Raw genomic sequence first — 21,814 nt, 5'->3', positions numbered from 1 at the left:
CAAAACCATGATCTTCAGCAGTTGGGTGAACATGGACCAAGGGTCTCACACAAATGTATACACACAAAGACATTTCATTTCTTTATTAATTTTGTAAATGTTGAGCTGGTGTACAGAGTAAATTGTCAATAGATGTCCTCAGATTTGATTGGATTAAAAGGCTTTTACATGTATATTTTAAATTCATGTTTGACTCCCCATAACAATAAAAAAAAGCAAAAACAAACCATGTTAAAATACCCACAAGACCCTATTTTATCCCCAGGTTGCAGGCATTACCCAGAACTCAACAGTCTCTTGGTAGCTACAGCTGTATGATGCTAAAAGTACATCCATAACATAACTAGAATCCCAGTTGACAAGTAAGGGTGCATAGCATTCTAAGTAAATATATATATTTATATTTTCATATATTTCATATATATATATAGCCTTTTTACGTTAAAAACATTTTCTGTGCATGTGCGCAGTTGCATTCCTTAGTATTGAGTAATATGCTATTGCGTTAATAATGTCTTCAATCCATTCTAAAGGAATATACATGTGTTCTCTAGTTTTTGCAACAGTTAATATTTTTGCATGAACTTGGTGCATGGCATCATCTCAGTGGTCCCTCGGTGCAGATGTAACCACTCCTCCCTCTGCTTGCACTCAGTTGGACTCCTCCTTTCAAACCTTGTTCAAACCGTCACCATACAGAAGCCCTAGAATCGGCTCAGTCTTATATTTGGTAAAGAGGGCAGAAATAGATCAGGGGTGGGTTGTGTTGAGGAGAAATGCTTGTCATCTTGAAAGACTAGACCACTAAGCCTCCCCGCTATAACTCTATCTAACGTCAAAGTGCTCCTTCTTGTTGTCTCTTCCTCAGCTTCAACCCTGACATAAGCAGTGGGTTTAGAAAGGGCCCCGGCTCCAGAAACCAACCCAAGCATCGCGTAATCATGAGCCCTTAAAGAGCAAACTGTGTATGACATAAGGGGTAATACACCATTACACTGCTGTGTAATCTTTATTGACATCTAACTTTTTGTGGTTATTAAAAAAGATAATAAAATAGAAATAATATGTGGATGAAGGGATATCTGTTAAAATATCCGAAACACATTTTAGGCTTCTCCCTTTAAATCTCTCCTCTCCCATGATTTCTATGTATATTTGCACTGAATGTTGATGATCAACAGCAGATACTGAGTTGAAACAACAGTAAATATCCTATCATCTAGTAAAGTACAGAGCCAACACAGATGACTACTTTATAACAAGACTTACAGTATACCAAGACTTTACATTCATCATCTCTGGCTGTGAAGCCGTACTAAAACAAACACATCTTGATGGGTGATTATTGCAACATTTTTGTGACTGACATATTTTTCCACAATAAAGCATTCAATGTCTAACATAATAACGGAAACGAATGCATGTCGGTAATTGATATCATAAGTGAGATGGCACGCTTATTGAGGTAAATCAACTTTAAAAAATACGTGAATTAGAGCTATAAACTGAGAGCTTCTGCTCTTTTGACCATTTGTAATAACACTTCCTGTGATATTATCACAACTTTGACATGTCCCAATATCCAGGACTGAATATGCAATATTAAAACACACACACACACACACACACACACACACACACACACACACACACACACACACACACACACACACACACACACACACACACACACACACACACACACACACACACACACACACACACACACACACACACACACACACACACACACACACACACACTTAATAGGATTTCTTTCAAGGTGCATATGAACGTCATCAAGTTTAAAATCTATGACTACACACACACCTACATTCCCTGATGATAACAAAAACAGACACTTTGCAGATGGGATGGTTGATATGAGGTCACACCAATATTTGCCCAATCTTAGTGTAAAACTTTCTAGAGCGGGAAAGCGATGAGATACTAATGTGCTGACATCATTTCTGAGTGGATGGAGGAGTAGTCAAAAGCTGTGATTAACAAATTGAAAGGCCAAGCTTAGGAAGAACATGAACTGTGATCCTAAAGTCCTCTCTCTATCTTTCTCTCACAAACACACACTCAAACACACTCACACAAACAATCCTTTCCTTTTGTAAGCAGTTATTGCATCTTCTGAAGTACAGTTAAGACAGTAAAGCATGACAAAAAAAGACAGGAAAGAAAGGGGTGAAAAGAGAGACGCTTCAGGGGGGGCCAGGCTCACAGTTGCGGGTCAGTATTACAGTTTCTCATCACAGTGATTGGTGACTGACTGTCTTGCTACACTCTAAACATGTGCCAAGGAGACAAACATCAAAGCTCAACACGTCCTCGACCCTCGACGCGACACTTTCCTTTCTTCAGCTGACTCTTCATCATTTACCCAGTCAAACCAGTGCTACATTATTACCAGCATTTCAGCTACAATTCTCTCATCAAGTGACATGTTCTGGTGGCGATGAGATGGTCAATAAGCACGCCTTCTGCGTGGCGGTGGTGTCATATACTGCACGATGAGGTCAACACTCACTGCTAAGAGCTGAAGGTGGGATCCTGCCCCCCGCTGGAGGTGGACAGGACTGCTACATCTACTCTGAGAGGCTGACTTCAGGGGTTAGAGGTACGAGGTAGGGTGAGAAGGGCAAGATTGATGGTGAGAGTATTGGGATGTTGACTCAGACAGACATCTGATTAACAGAAACCTCACAAGGATATATAGCACACTGGGGACAAGAAAAGGCAGAGGAGTGGGATAGCAGAGTAGGTTAATCTGTCACTCATTATATATCTCTTTGTCACCCTCTCCACAAGGCGAACCACTCTGAGGGAGGGTCAGGGAGGCAGGTTCAGTGTACAAACCTGCCTCCCGAAGCTCAAAAAACCCATAGTACAGTAAACGACTTACAGTATGTCTTCCCTCTGCAGTTTGACGCGTCAAAAGCAAAGGGTGAAAGCACATGAAAAGCACAAAAAACAAACAACCCGACACACAAAAATCTGACATTTAAAAACAGGCAGAGCGACACAACATTTGCATGTTCTTGTACCCACAAAGATCTCAAGATATATAGAATAATATATAGGTTCAGACTGAATGAACCAAACGAGAAAAACAGGGAAGAATTTCTTATGTACCTGAAACAGCAGCATCAGTGGCATCGCATAGGGATCTTATGACATAAACAACACACGTAACACACAGTCACGTAGAGCATTTTAGTGCATACAATATAATGTACAACACTGATATCCTTGGGTGATAATTGTAGCTTTACTGGACTTTGAGAGCACTGGGACAGGTTTAAAACTAGTTTGTGATGCTCCTAGCTGGAAGAGTGTGGTAGGGAGGAGGGGGAGTAACCTGTTGCCTAGAGATTATGTAATTCTCAGTATTTTAGTCTCCCCTTTACTGAAGTGTCACTGATAACTGCTCCCCGTTGGTTTAGGGCCAGTTATTGACCATACCCTAGATTGCATGCCTGTCCCATACAGCAGTGTGTCCTCCCCATCCCTCCCCACCCTTTTACCCACCCTTATATTCCCTCAGTATTTGTAGTTAAAGACAGGCCATGCGGCAGCAGTCACTCATGCTGATACAGATACAGGAAGCACGTTTTGGTTGCTAGTTTTTTTTGTCTGTGTTTGGTTTTTGTTTTATACGAAAATCATGCTTCTAGCCTAGTAATATATGTTTTTTTTCCACGGTTTCTTTAAAAAAAAAAAAAAAAGGTAATAAAAACTACAAGTAAATCCGTATCCTTCTCTTCCGGTGCGTGCTGATAGACGGCATAGCCGCTATGGTTGTCATGGCATTGCCGATCATTTCTGTCTGTCTGACTTTTTATGTATGTTCTTCCTCCTGTCAGCTGCTGCTGGTCATGTGTCCATGTAGGATGGTTTTGGTGAAGGGGTTGAATCCTGTGGAGAACTCTGTGGAGAGACGGAAACACGCTGATTCAGTTGCAACTCATCAGGAGTCTACAGAGCAGACATGCAAGCTGCAGCAGGTCAATGCAATTGTGAGTATATGCAATCTTTAAAGGTTCCATATTGTGATCATTTTTAAGTTCATTCTTCTATTTTGGGTTTCTACTAGAACATTTACATGCTTAAATGTTCATAAAACACACAAGTTTCCTCATACTGTCTGTCTGAATAACCTGTATTCACCCTCTATCTGAAACGCTCTGTTTTAGCACCTGTCTCTTTAAGTCGCCCTCCTGAAAAAGCTTAGTCTGCTCTGATTGGTCAGCGTTTCAGGTCTTCTGCATCTGCGCTCTTTGAGTCTCTCCATCAGCATTGCAGCCAGGGAACTGTAACATCAATCTACCCATATATAGTATAGTTGTGACATCACAACAGTACAGAAATACTGACGGCTCGTTTAATGACAGTTTCTGAAAACACACAGTATTTATATAGCACCTCGACCTGCTTTATAGTAAAAAAAGACAAGTAAAACTCAGTTTTTACAATATGGGACCTTTAAAATGGCCTTGGCTAAACTGTCCATCTTGTAAATTCCCTCCAATTGAGGCTAATATATCACCGAAAATCTTGTTTTATTCTGATAACACATTGAAACACTTTATAATACAGCAAATTAGTTCTGCAGAAGCATTCAAGCAAAAATGGTTGGCAAAAGTGGTTTAACATTCAGTAATGAGTGTCTTGAAATATCAGTAATCTCAGGAATGTCATGGCCTTTACGTTAGAAAGGGCAAGTCACGCATGCACACACACACACACACACACACACACACACACGCACACACGCACACACACACACACGCACACACACACACACACACACACACACACACACACACACACACACACACACACACACGCATACGCACAAGCACAGAGGCACACACACTACAGTGGCTCCAGATAGCCATTGACAGGACAACTGGCCTTGCAGCTTTGAACTTGAGAGCTGTCACTTTACAAGATCCTTTTTTAGTTGGTTGTTTTGCTGAGTGCACACTGTGCCAACCCTTTTTCCAGCTTGTCACAACATGCATTAAGAAAATAAATGGGCCTGACATAATTTATAGCAAAACCATAATAATCTATTTTCATCAAACTTGTGTTGTCCGTCTGTATGGCACACAGACATATTTTTTTGCCTGTAAATAAGTTACATTTTGTAGCGATTGTAAGTAAACATGACAAAGCATTTTGCTGAAGGCAAGCAATTGAATTTCTGTTGTTCAGGTTATAAAAGCTTGGAGAAATAGTTATGTGAAAAGAAAATTACTGGGGCATTAAGTATCACCACTGTGTTCAAGGGAACGTTTGGATTTTATGTAGTGGGGTTGTACGAAGTACCTATCCATAGAGAGTGTGTTACCAACAGTAGATGGCAATCGGCACACCCCCCGTTTGGAATATTTTCACCACTTAACCTCGCCATCAGATAACCCTTTCTGAAAGGGAAATATAGCGTACAGATAATGCTATTTTTTACATTGCTTATCGTCTGTGTCAGGACTGCCTGCTTCTCCGAATTGGGGGTGTACAGACCAACATATACTTTAGGTAATACACTGACTATAAGTGCCTCATACAACTACACTTTGAAAGATCCAAACGATCCTTTAAATGCTAAATGAAACTCTGTGAACCAAAATCAAGTCTATATTAGACAGACTTAAAGTTGTACTCCGTAAGATTTGAGATATGTTGTTTCTAGCAGCCTCTTTGGCAGTAAGATGTAATTGCAGGTGAGTCTGTTCTTTTAGAGCCCTCCATCTTGTCACGTTCACGGTCACTATGTGTGTTGACTTTTTTTTGCTGTTGTAAACTTTATTGAAAAACATTCACCTCTCTACTTCCAATCCGCCCTCTATATGTTCCCCTCTTAAATACATACACACACATATGTTCCTATTACACTTCTGCCCTCACTACAAACTTAACTTAGAAGTTTGAAGGTCTCGATTTACAATTACAAGTAAATGCAGCATAACTGTTAGTGACGTTTTGGGCTGGTAGACCAACCGCTGTCATCAGCGTCACTAACATGGCGGCATATTTACATCTCACTCTTTCATAGATATTAACTAAAAAGACAATTTAAAAGATGAAAATCTTACGGAGTACAACTTTGAAAATGATTGTCATTGGATATCCCAGTTGTCTGAGACTTTTATTATATATTTTTTACTGGCCGACAGGCATAAATCTTTTTTTTTCATTTTTTGTATAATTTACATTTGTTAAATTTGAGATTAATTTTGCTGTACCAGCATCAGATTGTATACTGTATCATTAGTATTGAATTCAAGGTACATTCAGTTGCATTTAATCCAGAGAGACTGGATTAAATGGTCTAGCCCACAGGTCAGACGGGGCGCTGTGGGTCAGTCCCGTACCTGCGGGGACGCAGCACTCAGTCTGCCTCACTGCTTAACTCTCCGCAGACTGGCACATTTCACTATCTGAGCACCTTTCTTCACATCCACAGTATCGGGCTACATCAGGGGGGAGGGGGTTGGCGGCAGAAGAGGTGCGAGGATTGAGAAGAGGCGGGATGACAGGAGCCGAACAACAGGTTGAGGGAACATTAGTAAGGGAGAGTAAAATTTAGGAGAGGTGACAGGAAGAAAAAGATGAGGACGGGAACCAGAAATGGAACAACAGTAGGAGGAAAAAGGGCCACAAGGAAAGAGAGGACAGAAAAACAGGAAAAACAAGAGAGGGAATGTAATAGAAATGCGTGAAGTGAGAGGAAAGAGGGGGGGAAAGAAGAAATTATGTATAAACAGTCAAGCAAGGACAGAAGTGATGGGTGGCAGTTGAAAAGACAGTTGTAGATAAGATGACATTAGAAACATCTACAGTGTTTAGGATTCAGAGTAGACCTGTGTCAAATAATATCTGCAAAAAATATTTTTGAATATCTTGATATTCGGATGGATCGGATTGGACCACATAAGACAATAGACAAAAGGAAACCCTAATCTTGTGAATTGCCTTGGTGTTAAACCCCAACCTTCCTGAAAAAAAGTTATAATAATAATAATAATAATAATAATAATAATAATTGACCCAGCTCTTATTCAGAGTCTTGCAGGTTTGAGTGATACAGCACACAGTCACAGTTGAAGGACTATAAACTTTAATGAAGGCAGAAAAGACAGGAGTCAGTCATTGAGATAACTGATGGGGACAGAATGGAAAAATAAAGCCATGGCAAGGAGCCACAATCAGTTCACTCAGTCATTAATGTGCGAGAAAAACAAAAATTGATGAGTGTAGGTGTGGCTTAGTGATGACTGAAATGATGAAACCCAGAACGGGTCGGTGAACTGTGAGCAATAACAGCACCAGAGCAAAGTGAACTCCTGCATGCAGAAGATGTACATGAGGCAATAATATTTAGGTGAAGATTAATGCGGCAATCCAACATTAACAACAAATCCTGGCTACATAATAGAACAGGGCTATTTCTTTAAAGATAATGAGGACACAAACTGCGTCCTCTGCCTGTCGTACTGAAGCTCATGCAGGTTAAGCTAATCAAGGACCGTCAGGATCTGCCTGGTATTTCCCGATGCGATGAGACTTTCAATCTCACTGCAGCACAGAGTCCCCTATTCCCTATGAACTAGCTACCACATAGACTGAAACCATACAGGCCCTCATCAGATGGTCAGCTGTCTGCAGATCAGAAGCCCACCTTGCTGCTGTCCCGGCCCAGGATGGCGTAGTTTATGAACTGCTCAGCATCAACCTCCAGCTCGTTGGCGTCCTGCAGAGAACCCTCGAGGCTCACCTCCTGAACCCCCTCCTCACCTGAACCCTTCCCTCTGCGCACAACCTTACGCACAATCTATCCCGTGTACACAGGAGGGTGGGAGAGAGTGATGGATGGAGGCAGGGAGTGGGGATGAAAAGACAGAGTTGATGAATTTTAAATCAAATGCTTATGGAGGAAATAAGTCTCTAAAAAAGTATTAATAGAGTGCTGCAGGTGTATTTTTGTAGGCCGACCCGGAAGTTAGCATTGCACCGGTTCCCTCCACAAAAAGCCAATAGGATTTTTCCATTGGATTTTGGATTATTGCAGAAAATAAGATCTGTGGCGAACAAAATTTGATATGATATGACTTACACATTTTGTTCAGCAACATAATCTTAACAAATGAACAACACTTTTATGATTTTTGAAGTATAAATGCATTCAGCAGAAGTAAAAAGCTAAGTTTAGGCTATAAACAAACTACATCACAGTCGCATGACTTCAACATCACCACCGCTAGATTCCAACGTTTGTAGTCTCATTTAGCCACTTGTTAGCAACTTCCTTTTTAAAGATACGTTCAAGCATCAAAATTCATCAGTGGCATATAGAATGACATATTTTATCTTGTAGAACAAACGTAAAAGTTCTTGAGCCTGTGTTAACCACAGACCTCATTCAGGCATCTAGCCAAAAACCCATTAATAAAACCCACTGACTTTGAGATGAGGGAACCTGGTTTTAGGACTCATTCCTGCAGCACTTCATTCATTTGTTGGTGACATACAGTGCATCGATAACATAATGTTATATGCAATGAATTCTGTAATGATTATTCATTTAATAAATGATTAATTTAATAATCATGCTGTAGAGAGTGAGTATTGTGACACTGTCATAAGTGAAAACAATTACTGGACTGGTTTTAAGAACACAGATTAAAAACAGTTAAGTTTAAAAACATGTTGCAATGGCTGACCTTTTTTGTGACAATGTTTCCATGTTCATCCATGAACTGTTCTTCGCTTACATGCTCCCCAGGAAGATCTTCAACCTCGTCGCCCTGCGGACAGAAAAGCATTTGTACCCTTTAAATGTTTGTTTTTTCATAAACTTCCCCCACATTGTTTTCCATGTTTTTTGTTGTTGTTCTTATCGGATTGTCGTCTACTCACTGGTTAGGTTCTTCTTATTAATTTTTTGTGTTTCTTGTTATAAGTTTTGTAGTATTTTCTTAAATCTTGTAATCTTAGGTTCTATTTTTAGTTATTTCTTTTTGTTGAGGGAAGGTTCTTTGTATAAGCCTATGGCTTCCTGACCCTTCCTGACACAATCCGATTTTTTTCATTATCTGGATTTTATGCAGTCATATGTGTGGGCAAACAAAATAAAACAACAAAAAAACTGCACTTCCTACTTTTTCTTGAAAGTACTAGACTTAGATTTTAGCGCATCTGCTACAAGATAAGACTTCCCAAAGCATAAAAAAGTTGACTCCTGAAGGCCGGTGAACTGTTGGCCCTAATGCATGTTAAAGCTGTCACTGCAGTGTAATTATTTGCATGCCATAAACCCCTCCACTAATTGGAAACACAGAGAAGCAGATGAACGACAGATGGGTGAGGGGTTAGATGGCTGTTTGTGGAAGCGTGTAAATCCAACAGTTGGGAGTTTCTTGGCGACATTTATAATTACAGTTTAAGAGGGTCGTGACAATGCTGTTATAGCCCCCAATAATTTGCAGTGTGCCTACAGAGCTATTTATAAGCTCAAAGACATTCCTACAGCCGGGGGAAGCGAGAGCCGGTCCTGCCCGGGTAGCCCCAAATAAAACATGTTAACACTAGTGTTAGCATTGAGTCCGAGATAGAGCTGGAAGAGTCCAATAGCTTTTGATAGAACTGGAGTCCAAACTTGTTGAGCCCAGGATAATCTATTTACATCCATAAGAGAACAAGATAAATTTAACCATATTTACACAGAAATTTGGAAGATGAATTATTATTCTTATTGTGTTGATTAAATTCAGTTTTTGTCACACAGAATTTCCTCATGTCCTTAGTTAATCTTCATTGCCACTTCTGTCACACCCACTCCACTCATGCGCAGTGTCAAACCATTTACTCTTATGACCACAAACCTATGTGTATCACTCCAAATACATTGCTTCCTTCAGCCTTTCACCAAACACTATTTACTCCAACTCTCTCCTGATCTCGTTGTTTTCCTGCCTGTAAATTCTTTCTTCAAATGTCTGCTCGACTGTCCTCTGTCCTTGTCTCTGTCTCTGTCTCTGTACCTTGAGGATGACTCTGCGGCGGACCACTCTGGTGGTGACGTTCTCTTCTTCATCAGCCACTCCCTCGACCTCACCAAGCTCGCGGTCCAGCTGAGCGTGTATGTAGGTGAGCACGGACCGCACGGAGCCGCTGGCGATGTGGAGAACATTCTGACAGCTGATGACCAAAAAAGCCAGCAGCACGAAGCTGAAGAGGAGCTCTGTCACCAGGGCCCACATCACCCCGCTTTGATTCCCGTCAAATCAACAAAGCACAACCACGATAATACACTCCCTCAAGCCTTCAGTAACTCCTGTTTCCAATGCAGCGCCTCTTTCAGCTGACGGAAAAGGTAACAGCTGCAGCCTGGGGCCTTCTGTCACCGGTTCAGTTGCAGTTTGGTTGTTTTTCCTTCAGTTCATGTCCGTCCTCCATTTGCTGGGGCAGTGGGCCCTTGCCTCAGGGCTTTATTCCTTCTCCTGACCTGAACGACTCAATGACATCAAATCCAAGCAAAAGCAACCTTGGGAGGCTTCAATTCCCACCTCTCTCTCTCTCTTTCTGACCATGTGATCTATGGCCTTTAAATACCTCTGGCTTCTCCAGTGTGGCTCTGCACGCTGAGGTAAGAGCACTAAGAACCTCGTTCTCTGACTTCCTTCAGGGACTTTAACTACAAACTTTTTTTTTTTATCCACACAGCCAGGCAGACACATTTCCTCAAAAAATATCTCTATGCAGACACAATAATGCAGCACTGCAACACACTGAGTTAAAACAATACAAAAGCTAAAGGGCTCTTTTCTCACCAGTGTGAACTGCATACAAAAGCACACAAAGGCCCTATAAGCAACGGTCTATTTCTGCTCTCTTACAGTTTCACGACTGAGATTGTCCTTTACAGTGTGATGTGGTGGCGTTGTGCCAAAAAGGTAAACACGTGGAAAGACTGGGGTGGATAGGATCATGTAACATGAGTGGAACAGTGAGAACGCTTGCTATATTTGGCTGAACTGTTTGTGCCCATCTTGGGCCCTAGACTCTTTGTGTGTGTGTGTGTGTGTGTGTGTGTGTGTGTGTGTGTGTGTGTGTGTGTGTGTGTGTGTGTGTGTGTGTGTGTGTGTGTGTGTGTGTGTGTGTGTGTGTGTGTGTGTGTGACTTTAAATCACAGCAGTTAAAGCCTTTGCAATATTTATTCCTCCTGACAAAGTGCAATATTTTAGGAGATATGATTCAAAGTATAATGGAGCATATGGAAAGTCTGACTAACATTTTAATGCAAAGTGCGTATTCATCAGAGTTTCAGATCATAAAGTTTTTTTTTGTGACTGGTTTGCAACTTGTTCTGTAGTGGCTGAACTGTATCAAAGTGTAATATCTGTAAAACAGATTACTTCATAGAGGACAAACATCTCTCTTTATTTTCATTGGAGGAGCAACACACCCACCTGGCCCTTCAGGCCTACGTCGTCCCAGGCCCTCAGCTCTGGTACCCTGTGCGGGAAGCCCAAACCCTTCTCAAATGGCTGGGTACCTCTGAAGTGCCCCCGTAAGATCTCAGAGTGCCCCATGTCCCTCACAGGCTGAAGCAAGGCCTCCTGGGACACGTGGGACTGGTCTCCATCCACAGCGTTACATACTGATGATATCATGGTCTCCATGGCCTGCCTGGGTTTAGGCTGACTGCCCACCCAGGCCTGTGTAGGGTCAGTGACAGGGATCCAACCTGGGCCTGACTGTTCCTGCAGGTAGGAAAGGAAAGAGCCTCCGCTGCCTCCGTTTCCACCATTACCTGACCTGGAAGGAGAGGACGGATCAATGTGGAGGAGGTCCACGTACTGTGTATGCATACTTAAAGGAAAGTAAAATAACTTATCATAACCCCTTAACGGTCACTTCCTCCGTAAGAAAACAAAGACTCCAGTTCACTACTGACATGCAATAAAGATTAATGAGATGTTAGCACAGATCTATTGTTTTGTTGGTGTTATTGTGACTTTGCCTCCTCAGAGGCGGACAGAGGTCTGACTCACCTGTCTCCATTCCGGTCTGCAACACAGCTCAGACCAGGTGACTCACTCAGCCGAGCATACACCCTTTGCTGTCCTGCAACAAGAGAAAGCCCTTCCTCTGAGCCCGTCCCTCCTCCTCTTCCTCCTCCTCCAGCTCCATCTCCACCAGTTGTACTGGTGACTGCTGATACCTCCGAACTTGCCTCTGACCTCTGACAATTGTTCAGCCCGTTAAGATTGATCCCAGCGATGGTGCCCCCAAGTGAGGCTGGCGTAGCAGTGCTGAGCGAGTCAACGCCCATCTCTGAATCATCTTCGGGCAGCTCAATGGAGCCACTCAGCACCCCACCCCCTCCGCTGGCAGCGCTTGCCTGACTAGCCGGCCGACCCAGACTTCCATACGGCAGCCCCAGCAGACCTTCGGAATCGTCAGCATTGCTGCATTCTAGCGAGGAGTCCTCCACAGGCACCAGGGACGGGCTGTTGCCTGAAGGCCACACCTGCACATCAGACATCTCCATGAGGGTGTCTTCTTCTGTGGTGGCAATCGGTGCACAGTCCAGACTGGAGACTTCCTGCCAATAAGGCTCAGCGCCCAGCGGGGAAGGCAGGCTGTACTGCATGGAGGCCGGTGAGAGAAGCTCTTCCTGCGCGAGCCCATAACCTGTGGAGCGAGACAGAGAGAGGCACACTGACACCCGGCCCCCCGCCTCGCTCCCCACCTCACCCCCACAGCACCGGGACCCGGGAGGGGGTAAGTGCCCCTGCCCAGGAGCTGGGCATCTAGGGGGGGGGAGTAGAGGAGGCTGAAGGGACAAATGGGAGAGAAGTGGGGTAGGAGAGAGGGGAGGGCCAAGACAATAGGAGCTAGAATAAAGGTGCAAGGAGCTTAGGACGAGAGAGCAAGGGCAGCTATTAAGAAGTGGGGTTGACAAGCTCGATCAGCTAGCGCTGACGGAGAGAGCAGCAGCGGCAGCAGCAGCAGACACAGCCGAATGGACTGAGAGAGACTAACACTTTGATTTGGACCCAGCAGTGACTGATGCTGCTCTGCTGGCTGCCACCTGCAGGGAGATGGACAGGAATTACTGCCTCTGCCCCCAACCTGGGGCTGGGACACACACCTGTCCAGCAGGGGGACACACTTTGTCACATGTACACATGCCATAAACAGACTCGCTCACTCTCCACCTCATACTATCACACTCGTACACTCACACTTGCATGCATTCGAACCCACTCATAAAACAGGCAGGTTAATATCGTTGTCAGGCTGGATAGCATGCAGACAGGCAATCTCATACTCTCCTCACACAAACACATCAGCTCACTCCACACTGCTGCTTGCTCTCTCATTGACACATACTGTATATATTTATTTTAATGCAGTACGGTTGATATTTATGCAAACACATATACAGTAGAATTGATTTTCCTTCTGTTGTTAAAGTCATACAGTTGCTGCCTCAAACATAGATTTGAATGATTATTTTTATGTGCAACTATATCAATTAATAAAGCTGCACACTGTTCATGTGCTGTGGACTCAGGTCACTCCTTCGGCTACCTTGAACACCCTTTGTAATAACATCTTTTTTTGTAAAGGCAGACCTGGCATGATAGAGCACTGTCACAGCAGCAGGAATGTTTTATTTATTGTGCTAATAAATTATTAATATTGTGAAAAGTCCAGTTCAAGACAATAAAGAATGCACTTTTACTACAGAATCTGACATCTTGATCATATTGAATTAATTATTCTCAAAATAACCAGTTACCATGGAGATTAGGTGAATAGTTTATGTAAAAAAAATCATGAATGGATATGTATGTAAAGCAAAATGTGAGTGGCACTATGACTGGAACACAACAGGATGTGTTACCAGGAAGTACATTAACCAGAGGATGAAATAGGAGATGTAATGCAGGGCACGCAGTATGTAGATAAAAGCAAGAATAAGAGGTGGTTCACCTTCTGCATGATCGAGAGAGAGTGACTGTGTGTGTATAGTGATGAGGAAGCTGTGAAGGATGCAGGGTGTAACTTGATTCATGGTTGGCAGTGCTGCTGTTGAGTATTGCTGAGGCTGCAGTAGATATTTGTGACACCAAGCGGCCAGAAGGACCTCATGTCCTACTTTTCTGCTTTCTCTCTCAGCCTGTCAACTGCTGTCAGTTGTCTACAGATCAGAAATAAATATATATACCTGTAAAAACAGCACTGACTTGCTGATATAGATATCTTATTTAACCACCAAAACAAAGACGATGCGGAGTAAAGAGATGAGTATACGTTTAAAATCATCATTCCTTGTTTATTTTGGCCACAACAGAAGGTATGAGTCCGGTTAAGTTAATGGGCCCCAATCACAAACACTTGATGGCCATTTGGCTTCATTTTAAATGCTGCAGTAGATCTGAGTAATATTAGCTGCAGCAAATTCAGGTATATCTTTTGTCAAGATCATCAAAAATCTGGTTACAACAAAATCTAAATTCAACTGGTCCACAAAAAAGTGTATTCACTGTATTATCAGTTACTTTCTGATAAAAATATGAGACATTGAACCTGTATAAGAATATGTTTGAGGTCTGTTTTACAAAGAAAACTGTAGTTGTAAGTTCCTACCAGCAACCATTTCAGAATCAGAATCAGATCAGGTGCGTATTGGAAAATATCTGCGTGAAATTTACTAATCAGGACTTGTCAGTTTTTGGAGACACCACATAAACTACAACATGAGATTTTTTTTGTTTGCCATGAATTAAACAATCAAAGAGAATTTTTTGGGCGAGGTTTGTGCCATACATCGGATGTTCTGGATGCACCTGTGCCGTGCTCTCCCACTGTTACCCTCACATGACACCGCCTCATTACAGTTCACATGTAAGAATAGATTTATTCTCCTGACGGGAGACCACAGTGTTTTTATTTCAAATCTTTCTTGTATTGTTGTTGTTATGTTTATTGTATTATGTTTGTCTATAACTGTAGCAAAAGAACAGTAAAAAATGTGGTCACAAAAAACTTAGATAGTGAAACAGTTTGTCAGCCCTCTCTCTGCATGTTAGAAGAATGAGGCAATGACGGTGCGAGAAAGAGATTTGGAAAATAAATAAATTAAATTAGCGAGTGTGAAATATGAAAAATGATAGCCTGACCCCAATGATTGAAAGACACAAATACAGAAAAACAAAGCACGTAAAAGCCCACATAAAATACATTTAACGAAATATACTCATTATGTCGGTACACTTAACATCGATACAGTGGTCACACGTATATGAAGGACACAAAACACTTACAAAACGCAACTTAAAGACCCTCACACTGATACACTCACACAGACTGATCGATGGGTTCACACTGAACAATAGCACATTGACAATAAAGGGAGGAACAATATCAAATTGACCCTCATACACACTCACAAATACGTTAAAAAGACGTTTCACACAAAATAACCCATCAGATGGACACAGTTTACATAGAATCAGTGACATACAAAACATCCACAACATTCATACATGAACAGAACAGACGCAAGTTCTCAAAAAAAGGTTTGGGCCTTTTTTACCCACGTCGGGACAAATCACTGAGGAAGAAGAGATAGACGGTCAGGTCATTCTCAGTACGCATGCCATGCAAGAACATGTCTGTTGGTCAAGCAGCATTAAGGCCCAATGCAGCATCATCTCCAACAAGCCAGTGTTACTCCTACTCCTCACCCCAGTGTCTCCATGCAAACACGGGAAGATGAGCGATGAAAGTCAGCCTCATGCACATGCAGACGGGCAGGGAAGGAAGGGATGGGGAAAGAGGGAAAGGACAGAGTGGGAGAACTAGAAAAGAAGGGCAGCAAGAGAGGTAGAGGAATATAAAACAGGGTGATGGTCACAGACAGAAACAGCGAGAGAGAGCGAGGGTCACCTCCCCCCTCCCAGTGGGTGCTGAGTACACAGTCTGTGTAAGGGGTATCGGTCACAGAGCGGACACTTAAAAAGGTGGGGTTTTCAAGAGCACAAAAATAAAGAAAATGCACGACTAGTCGCAAAAAAAAAAAAAAAAGATAAAGATGTGGGTCAGAGGTCAACATGAGGTTGGCATGAGGTCAGAGTTCGGAGAGGAGTGAGAAGGAGGAAGAGTAGGGCGGCTAGGCTGCAGATGACATGTCCAGAGAAACACAGAGAGAGGGACAGATTCACGGGGAATGAAACAGGGCTCCCGAAAGGACATTCAACATTAGCCCTAAAGAGACTCAGATTACTCCCCATGCAGCCACAGGCAGAGAATTTAAACGTCCTCTTACTGAAGTCTAAAAGAACAGGTCTTACTCTATCATATCATATCTCTTTCTTTCCTACCCTGGACCTCCTTAGAAAAGTGCTTACCTACAATAGAGGTGCACTAGAACTACAAAGGAAAACAGGTCCTACAGACATCGTTCTGACAGAAAGAGGGGAGCACAGGTAAAGACAGAAAGATGGAATAAAAGCCGCAGTATAACTGATTCCTTTACTCTGGCAAAACATCTTTCATCTATTTCTGTAAAACTTCTCAAGTAAAAAAAACAAAACAATAAATATTTATATGGAGGACTGAACCTGACTTAAAGGAACAGTTCTACATTTTGGGATATGCGCTTATTTGCTTTTGTTGCAGAGGGTTAGATGAGAAGATCAATGCCACTCTCAAGCTTGTACTGTAAAGCTAGCACTAGCAGCCAGCTAGCTTAGCATAAAGACTGGAAACAGGGGGAAACAGCTAGCCTGGCTCTGTCTAAAGTTAAAATATCCAAATGCCAGCCCCTCTAAAGTGATTCAAAACCCCTATTTCCAGTCTTCATGCTAAGCTAAGCTAAGCTAACCAGCTGCTTGCGGGTCCAGTATCTTCATATTTATCATAGGCCTACAGGCATGACAGCTGTATCGATCCTCTTCAGCAAGAAAGCAAATTAGCACATCGCCCAAAATGTCAAAGTATTCATTTTACATGAAATTAATGAATTGATCTGTGAAATAAATTGAGCGTCTTGTCCTTCACCGTCCATGACAATATTAGGATAAGGCCCGATGATTATTAACAATTTCTTTGAGCATTTCTAGTTATATTTTTAATTTATTTGCCTGTTTACGTAGTTATTTATCAATTTATCTGACCATTTTGCTCATGGACTCATTTTATTTATTGCCTAAAAAGTCAGTTTTGGTCGTCCAATTGGTCACCATTCCTTTAGGACGTACTTAATCCAGACAGAAAGTCATAAACCTCTTGAAACCCGTATCTGTGATCATTGTGAGATTAGCAGAAGACACAATATCAAGGTATTCAAAGCGCCACCACGTTTTTACATCAAAGCAGGGACAGCCTTTGGGAGGCAGGTAGCCAGACAGATAGACAGACAAGACAGATACAAGGTTATCAGATTCACTGCAGCTGTGATCTGAACATCTCCCCATTTTCACCCTTTGACCCTCATGGTCGTATCTCTATGCATTGTTACATCTCTGAGTATTGCTCCAGTTTTCACAGAATAGGACCCATCACCTGTCAGACTGACTCATTGTCTGCACTGGACACAGAGAGGAGAAGCCAGTCCAGTAAGAAGGGGAGCTCACACCAGTCCAGAGGTGAAAATGGAGTCAATAAGATGTAGAGTATGCATGTGTGAAGGAAACCATGAGGAAAAGGAGTAAAAGACTGAGGACTGACAATTAGTAAGGAGGTCAGTTAAGCTAGGCTGTACTTACAGTATGATCTACGTGAACTGATCATGTATGACAATGTGTTGTTTTATAGTCAGAAAATCACTCTAAAATGTAGCAATGTGTGCAATTAAAACTCTTAACATAATCAATAATAATACTGTCTGATCTAATTATTTGACATGAGAACACAAAATAACAATCATGACATTATTAATGAAACTATTGACGATAGGATACTTTACTTATCCCTATGTGGAGTGTTTTACTGAGAAGTCTTCAGTAACGGGGTGCTTACAAACTCTGGAGATTCAGCATTTTATTCTACTTTTTTTGATTTTTTCACACATTGAATCAATACATAGAGAAATGTATAAACAAATGCACTACAGAGGTTGTAGCACAGTAGGAGTGTCCTGAGTACCTCTGCATGATGCTGGGGTAACTTCCTGCAAAAGTTTGATGTTTGTGGCAGCTTCATACACAACAGCATCATCAGGGAATAAATAAGAAAGACATGGGGACAACAGAGAGAATTCAGAGGGAAACACACTTCACTTTGTCTTCAGGGGATTTTAGGGAGTGAGGAGGTATGTTTATTGGAAAGATATCTCAGGGTCAAGGAAAATGGGGCATAGGGAAGGGGCTGCATTGTGGGATTTGGGGAGGGAACTCACCATTGGTCATACCAGGGGAGAGGTTGTCTCTGTCATTGTGTCGACGTCTGCTGAAATCGCGGGCACCTTGTCTCGCAGGCTGGGGCGGCTGGCCCTCCAACATGTTGACTATGTCCATACGGTCAATACTTTTCAGAGCTGCGTACAAGCTCTCCACTGCAGTGAAGAGACACACAAGCAGACAGGGAAAAAGAGAAGGAGGTGGAGGGGGAGTACCAGCAATACTATTACAACAACAATCTGACTTTGACTGGGTTTTAAGAGGATCAAATAAAGACATGAGGGGATGAGAGAAATTCACAGCAATCTCAGATCTCATATACTCACTTTTGGCCCTCTTGCCCTCGCGGGTTGCCCACAGGTTGAGCAGCGCGGAGCTCTGCTCCAGCAGCGAGTTAGGATTCTCAACGCGGATCTTATTGATGTCGTCCACGCTGAGCTGAAGCTCGCGTGCCAACTCTGTGTGCAAAATGAGATAGAGAAGATCAAAGTGAGTGGAAATATTTGTAGAATTTCACCTCACTGTGAGTCAAAGCGGTTAGAGTATAAGCAGTTTTGAAATGGTGCTCTGCTTCACACTGGCTCCATCTAGAATAGTCTGAGTCTGTCAAACAGCTTTGACTCTTGGCGGGATAACAAGAAATGATTAGTTTCCCTGGCTTAGACCTTAATCAGCAGAGCTCGTCAGAGGCAAGGTAAATATGGATGGTTTACAACACAAAACCAGATTCAGTATATTCTTCACTCACCTGCCCAACTCAGTCCTAACTGTTCTGCAATCACAGCCATCTTCAGCTCCGTCCTCTCCATGGCGCTCATTGATGCTGCACAGACCAGACCAAAACTATTGAGCATCTGACTGTTAAATGTAAAGCTGCGATTATCCCTGCATTGCAACACTCATCGATTCAGTATGTGGAATACAGCTGTAGATGAAGTAGTATGATGTGCATTATATTATATCATAATTAAATAATTAGGTACAATGATTTACAATAGGGAAAGTGTGAGTCTCATACCCATAGCAGGTTCATTTAGGGCGCTGTATCTTTCTCTCAAAGCCAGCGGGGTGAGAGTTCGCCTCCGATCTTCACTTCCAACAATCTGCCAGTGCAGCAAACAACACTGAAGTCTTACACCTCAGGGAAAATGATTATAACTAAATACATGACATGTGTCTTTTCTTTTTTTAAAGCTTTACCTTGATACATGGAGGCATGGTAATGTTGAGGTTACAGAGCACATGTTGGCTGTCCTCATACTTGGTGGACTTGCGCAGGAAAGACAGAAATCCAGTGTGCTCTTTACTGCTGTCTCTCACCTTAAACACACAGACACAGGGAAAGCAATGAAGGCACATACATACATGGAGTGGAGACAGAGCTGGTGGAGCAACACGTGGGTGACCTTTAAGAGAAGGCTAAATGGTAATACCTTAACAGAGACAGGAAGTCTGTTATCTTTGAAGGCCTGGAAGCTGAAGCAGCGAGGCTGCTGGGTGGCCTTCCTCACGGGCACTAGATTCCCTGAACACTCCAGGTGAAGAGGCATTCCCTCCATCACCTGCAAGACAGGACGCAGGCCTTAGCCTACACTGAAGTGTAACTACATCAGTGTGATGCATTGCCATCGTCTTTGAACTGACCTCTATGTCTCTGCTGCGAGCCACCTCTGTGAAGTTCTCATGTTGTTCCAGGGTTTTATCCATCTTATCGTCGGTCATGCAGTAGCAGCGCAGGCGTCCCTCACGCACCTCATTCATCTTTGCAAACACCACAAACTTGGCCATGTAGGGCACAGCTGACAGCTCTCTGTAGAGCAGGTTGGCAAAGGAGACGGCCTCAGCTGTCCGAGGACAGTCTGCGAGCCAGAATCTGAGAGGAAACAATGACATGCAATCACAGTACACAGTATTGTACACAAATCCGACTAGTTGCTTGCTAGAATGATTCAAGATGGTTTTACCATGGCTGATGTAATGCATGTGGTGCCAACTGAACTTACCGTGCTGACACATTGGTTGTGAAACTGGCACAGTCTTTCGCATACATTAGCTTGGTGGTGCCAGTAATGTCTTCCCATTGGGCTGGGGCTGTGCCACCTGGTAATCAGACAGAATGAGAAAAGGGCAAACTGGTTAATCTGGCTTTCAGTCATAAAGAACTCTCACAGTGAAAACGTTTCATCCAGCTATGCCACTGATATCTTTCATCACTGCAAATCTGCAGTTCTGCTCCATTAATCTTTCCTGGCCACGTAGGGGAACCGCTCCAGTCGACACAAACGCACACACACACAACTCCAAGTGGTGGCGTACAGTACCTATGACAGAGCAAAGCAGACGTAGACTGGTGGTGTCACCCTCCCCGGAGTCTCGGGGGCTGTCCCGCCAGGACGGGGGCAGCGGCATACACAGGCCGATGGGCCGGTGAAACTTGCGCCGCCGGGGCTCCACAGTGACCACGGGGCTAAAGTTTGCCTGGTTACCCAGCAGCTTTGCAACCAGCTCATCTGGAACTGGTTGAGCCTGAGGTTTAAAGTAAATGATGGAGAGAGGGGGGAAAATAACACAGGCACAGGTTTGATGGTATGGTAGAAAACAATAGGTAAATTAGACAAAGGAGAGGAATATATGAACCGGAAATGGGGATTAAAAAAAATATATTTGGATAGCAGGTAGAACAGGAGAATGGGAGATGGATGAAAAAGGGTTAAAAGACAAGACAACCAAAAAAAATAAAAATAATAAAGATGAAGAGAGAGAGAAAAGTTCATAGTGAATAAAATACCTCATGGTTAAACAACACAGTTGGAAAGACAATAGCATCACAAGCTGTTTTTAGGCCTTAACTCTTTTTTTATTATAAAATAGAACAATGTGTTAACATGAAGCTTTTACAATCATTAATACAAAATGGATATCAAAGAAAAAGGCACTGTGTTTTTTTCAGATATAGATATATAGATATGTTCACAAAAAATATGCTAATAGTCTATTTTGCATTTGTTACATTCACCATTTCATTTTAGAGATTACGGCACGTGTGGCAGCACATTAGTTTACAGGACATATGTATCTTGTTGAGTCATTCATATGTCTAAACCACAACAGCAGAAGGTCCATTCATACTACATCTACCTTTCATTTTGGTTTACTGAAACAGATTTTGACATTGGACACGTTTCGATCTGATAATTAAACTTCATAAGATGCTGACCTACATATTCAAAAATAATTTTAAATGATTTTGTTAAAACTAGATAGGGATTAATGCAATCTAATGCTATAAAACCTACACTCTGGAAAACATATTGTAGCAGATGTGAAAATAAAATCACATGCAAATGTAGCCTTGAAACCCCAAGTGAGCAAATCTGAGA

The 21,814-nt window shown here is 42.4% G+C and overlaps 1 protein-coding gene across 1 annotated transcript in view; it reads right to left on the bottom strand.

Moving 5' to 3' along the window:
* Positions 1-68: 68 nt before the first annotated feature.
* ank1a (ankyrin 1, erythrocytic a) overlaps positions 69-21,814 on the bottom strand; it is a 46,240-nt gene continuing 24,494 nt past the window's right edge. Inside the window, exons 31-45 of the mRNA XM_083912515.1 lie at positions 20,756-20,960; positions 20,438-20,534; positions 20,079-20,307; positions 19,868-19,996; positions 19,635-19,754; positions 19,453-19,537; positions 19,183-19,257; positions 18,761-18,892; positions 18,434-18,589; positions 12,072-12,714; positions 11,487-11,835; positions 8,739-8,822; positions 7,697-7,849; positions 6,390-6,488; positions 69-3,939 (exon numbers count right to left, since the gene is read on the bottom strand). Of these exons, the coding sequence (XP_083768641.1) occupies positions 6,417-6,488; positions 7,697-7,849; positions 8,739-8,822; positions 11,487-11,835; positions 12,072-12,714; positions 18,434-18,589; positions 18,761-18,892; positions 19,183-19,257; positions 19,453-19,537; positions 19,635-19,754; positions 19,868-19,996; positions 20,079-20,307; positions 20,438-20,534; positions 20,756-20,960 (2,529 nt within the window). The 3' untranslated portion in view covers positions 69-3,939; positions 6,390-6,416. The remainder of the gene's footprint in view (positions 3,940-6,389; positions 6,489-7,696; positions 7,850-8,738; positions 8,823-11,486; positions 11,836-12,071; positions 12,715-18,433; positions 18,590-18,760; positions 18,893-19,182; positions 19,258-19,452; positions 19,538-19,634; positions 19,755-19,867; positions 19,997-20,078; positions 20,308-20,437; positions 20,535-20,755; positions 20,961-21,814) is intronic.

Source organism: Echiichthys vipera (assembly GCF_963691815.1).
Source record: "Echiichthys vipera genome assembly, chromosome: 4".
Classification (NCBI taxonomy): domain Eukaryota; kingdom Metazoa; phylum Chordata; class Actinopteri; order Perciformes; family Trachinidae; genus Echiichthys; species Echiichthys vipera.
The sequence above is the reverse complement of the archived record's forward strand: the minus strand, read 5'-3'. Positions and strand labels throughout refer to the sequence as shown.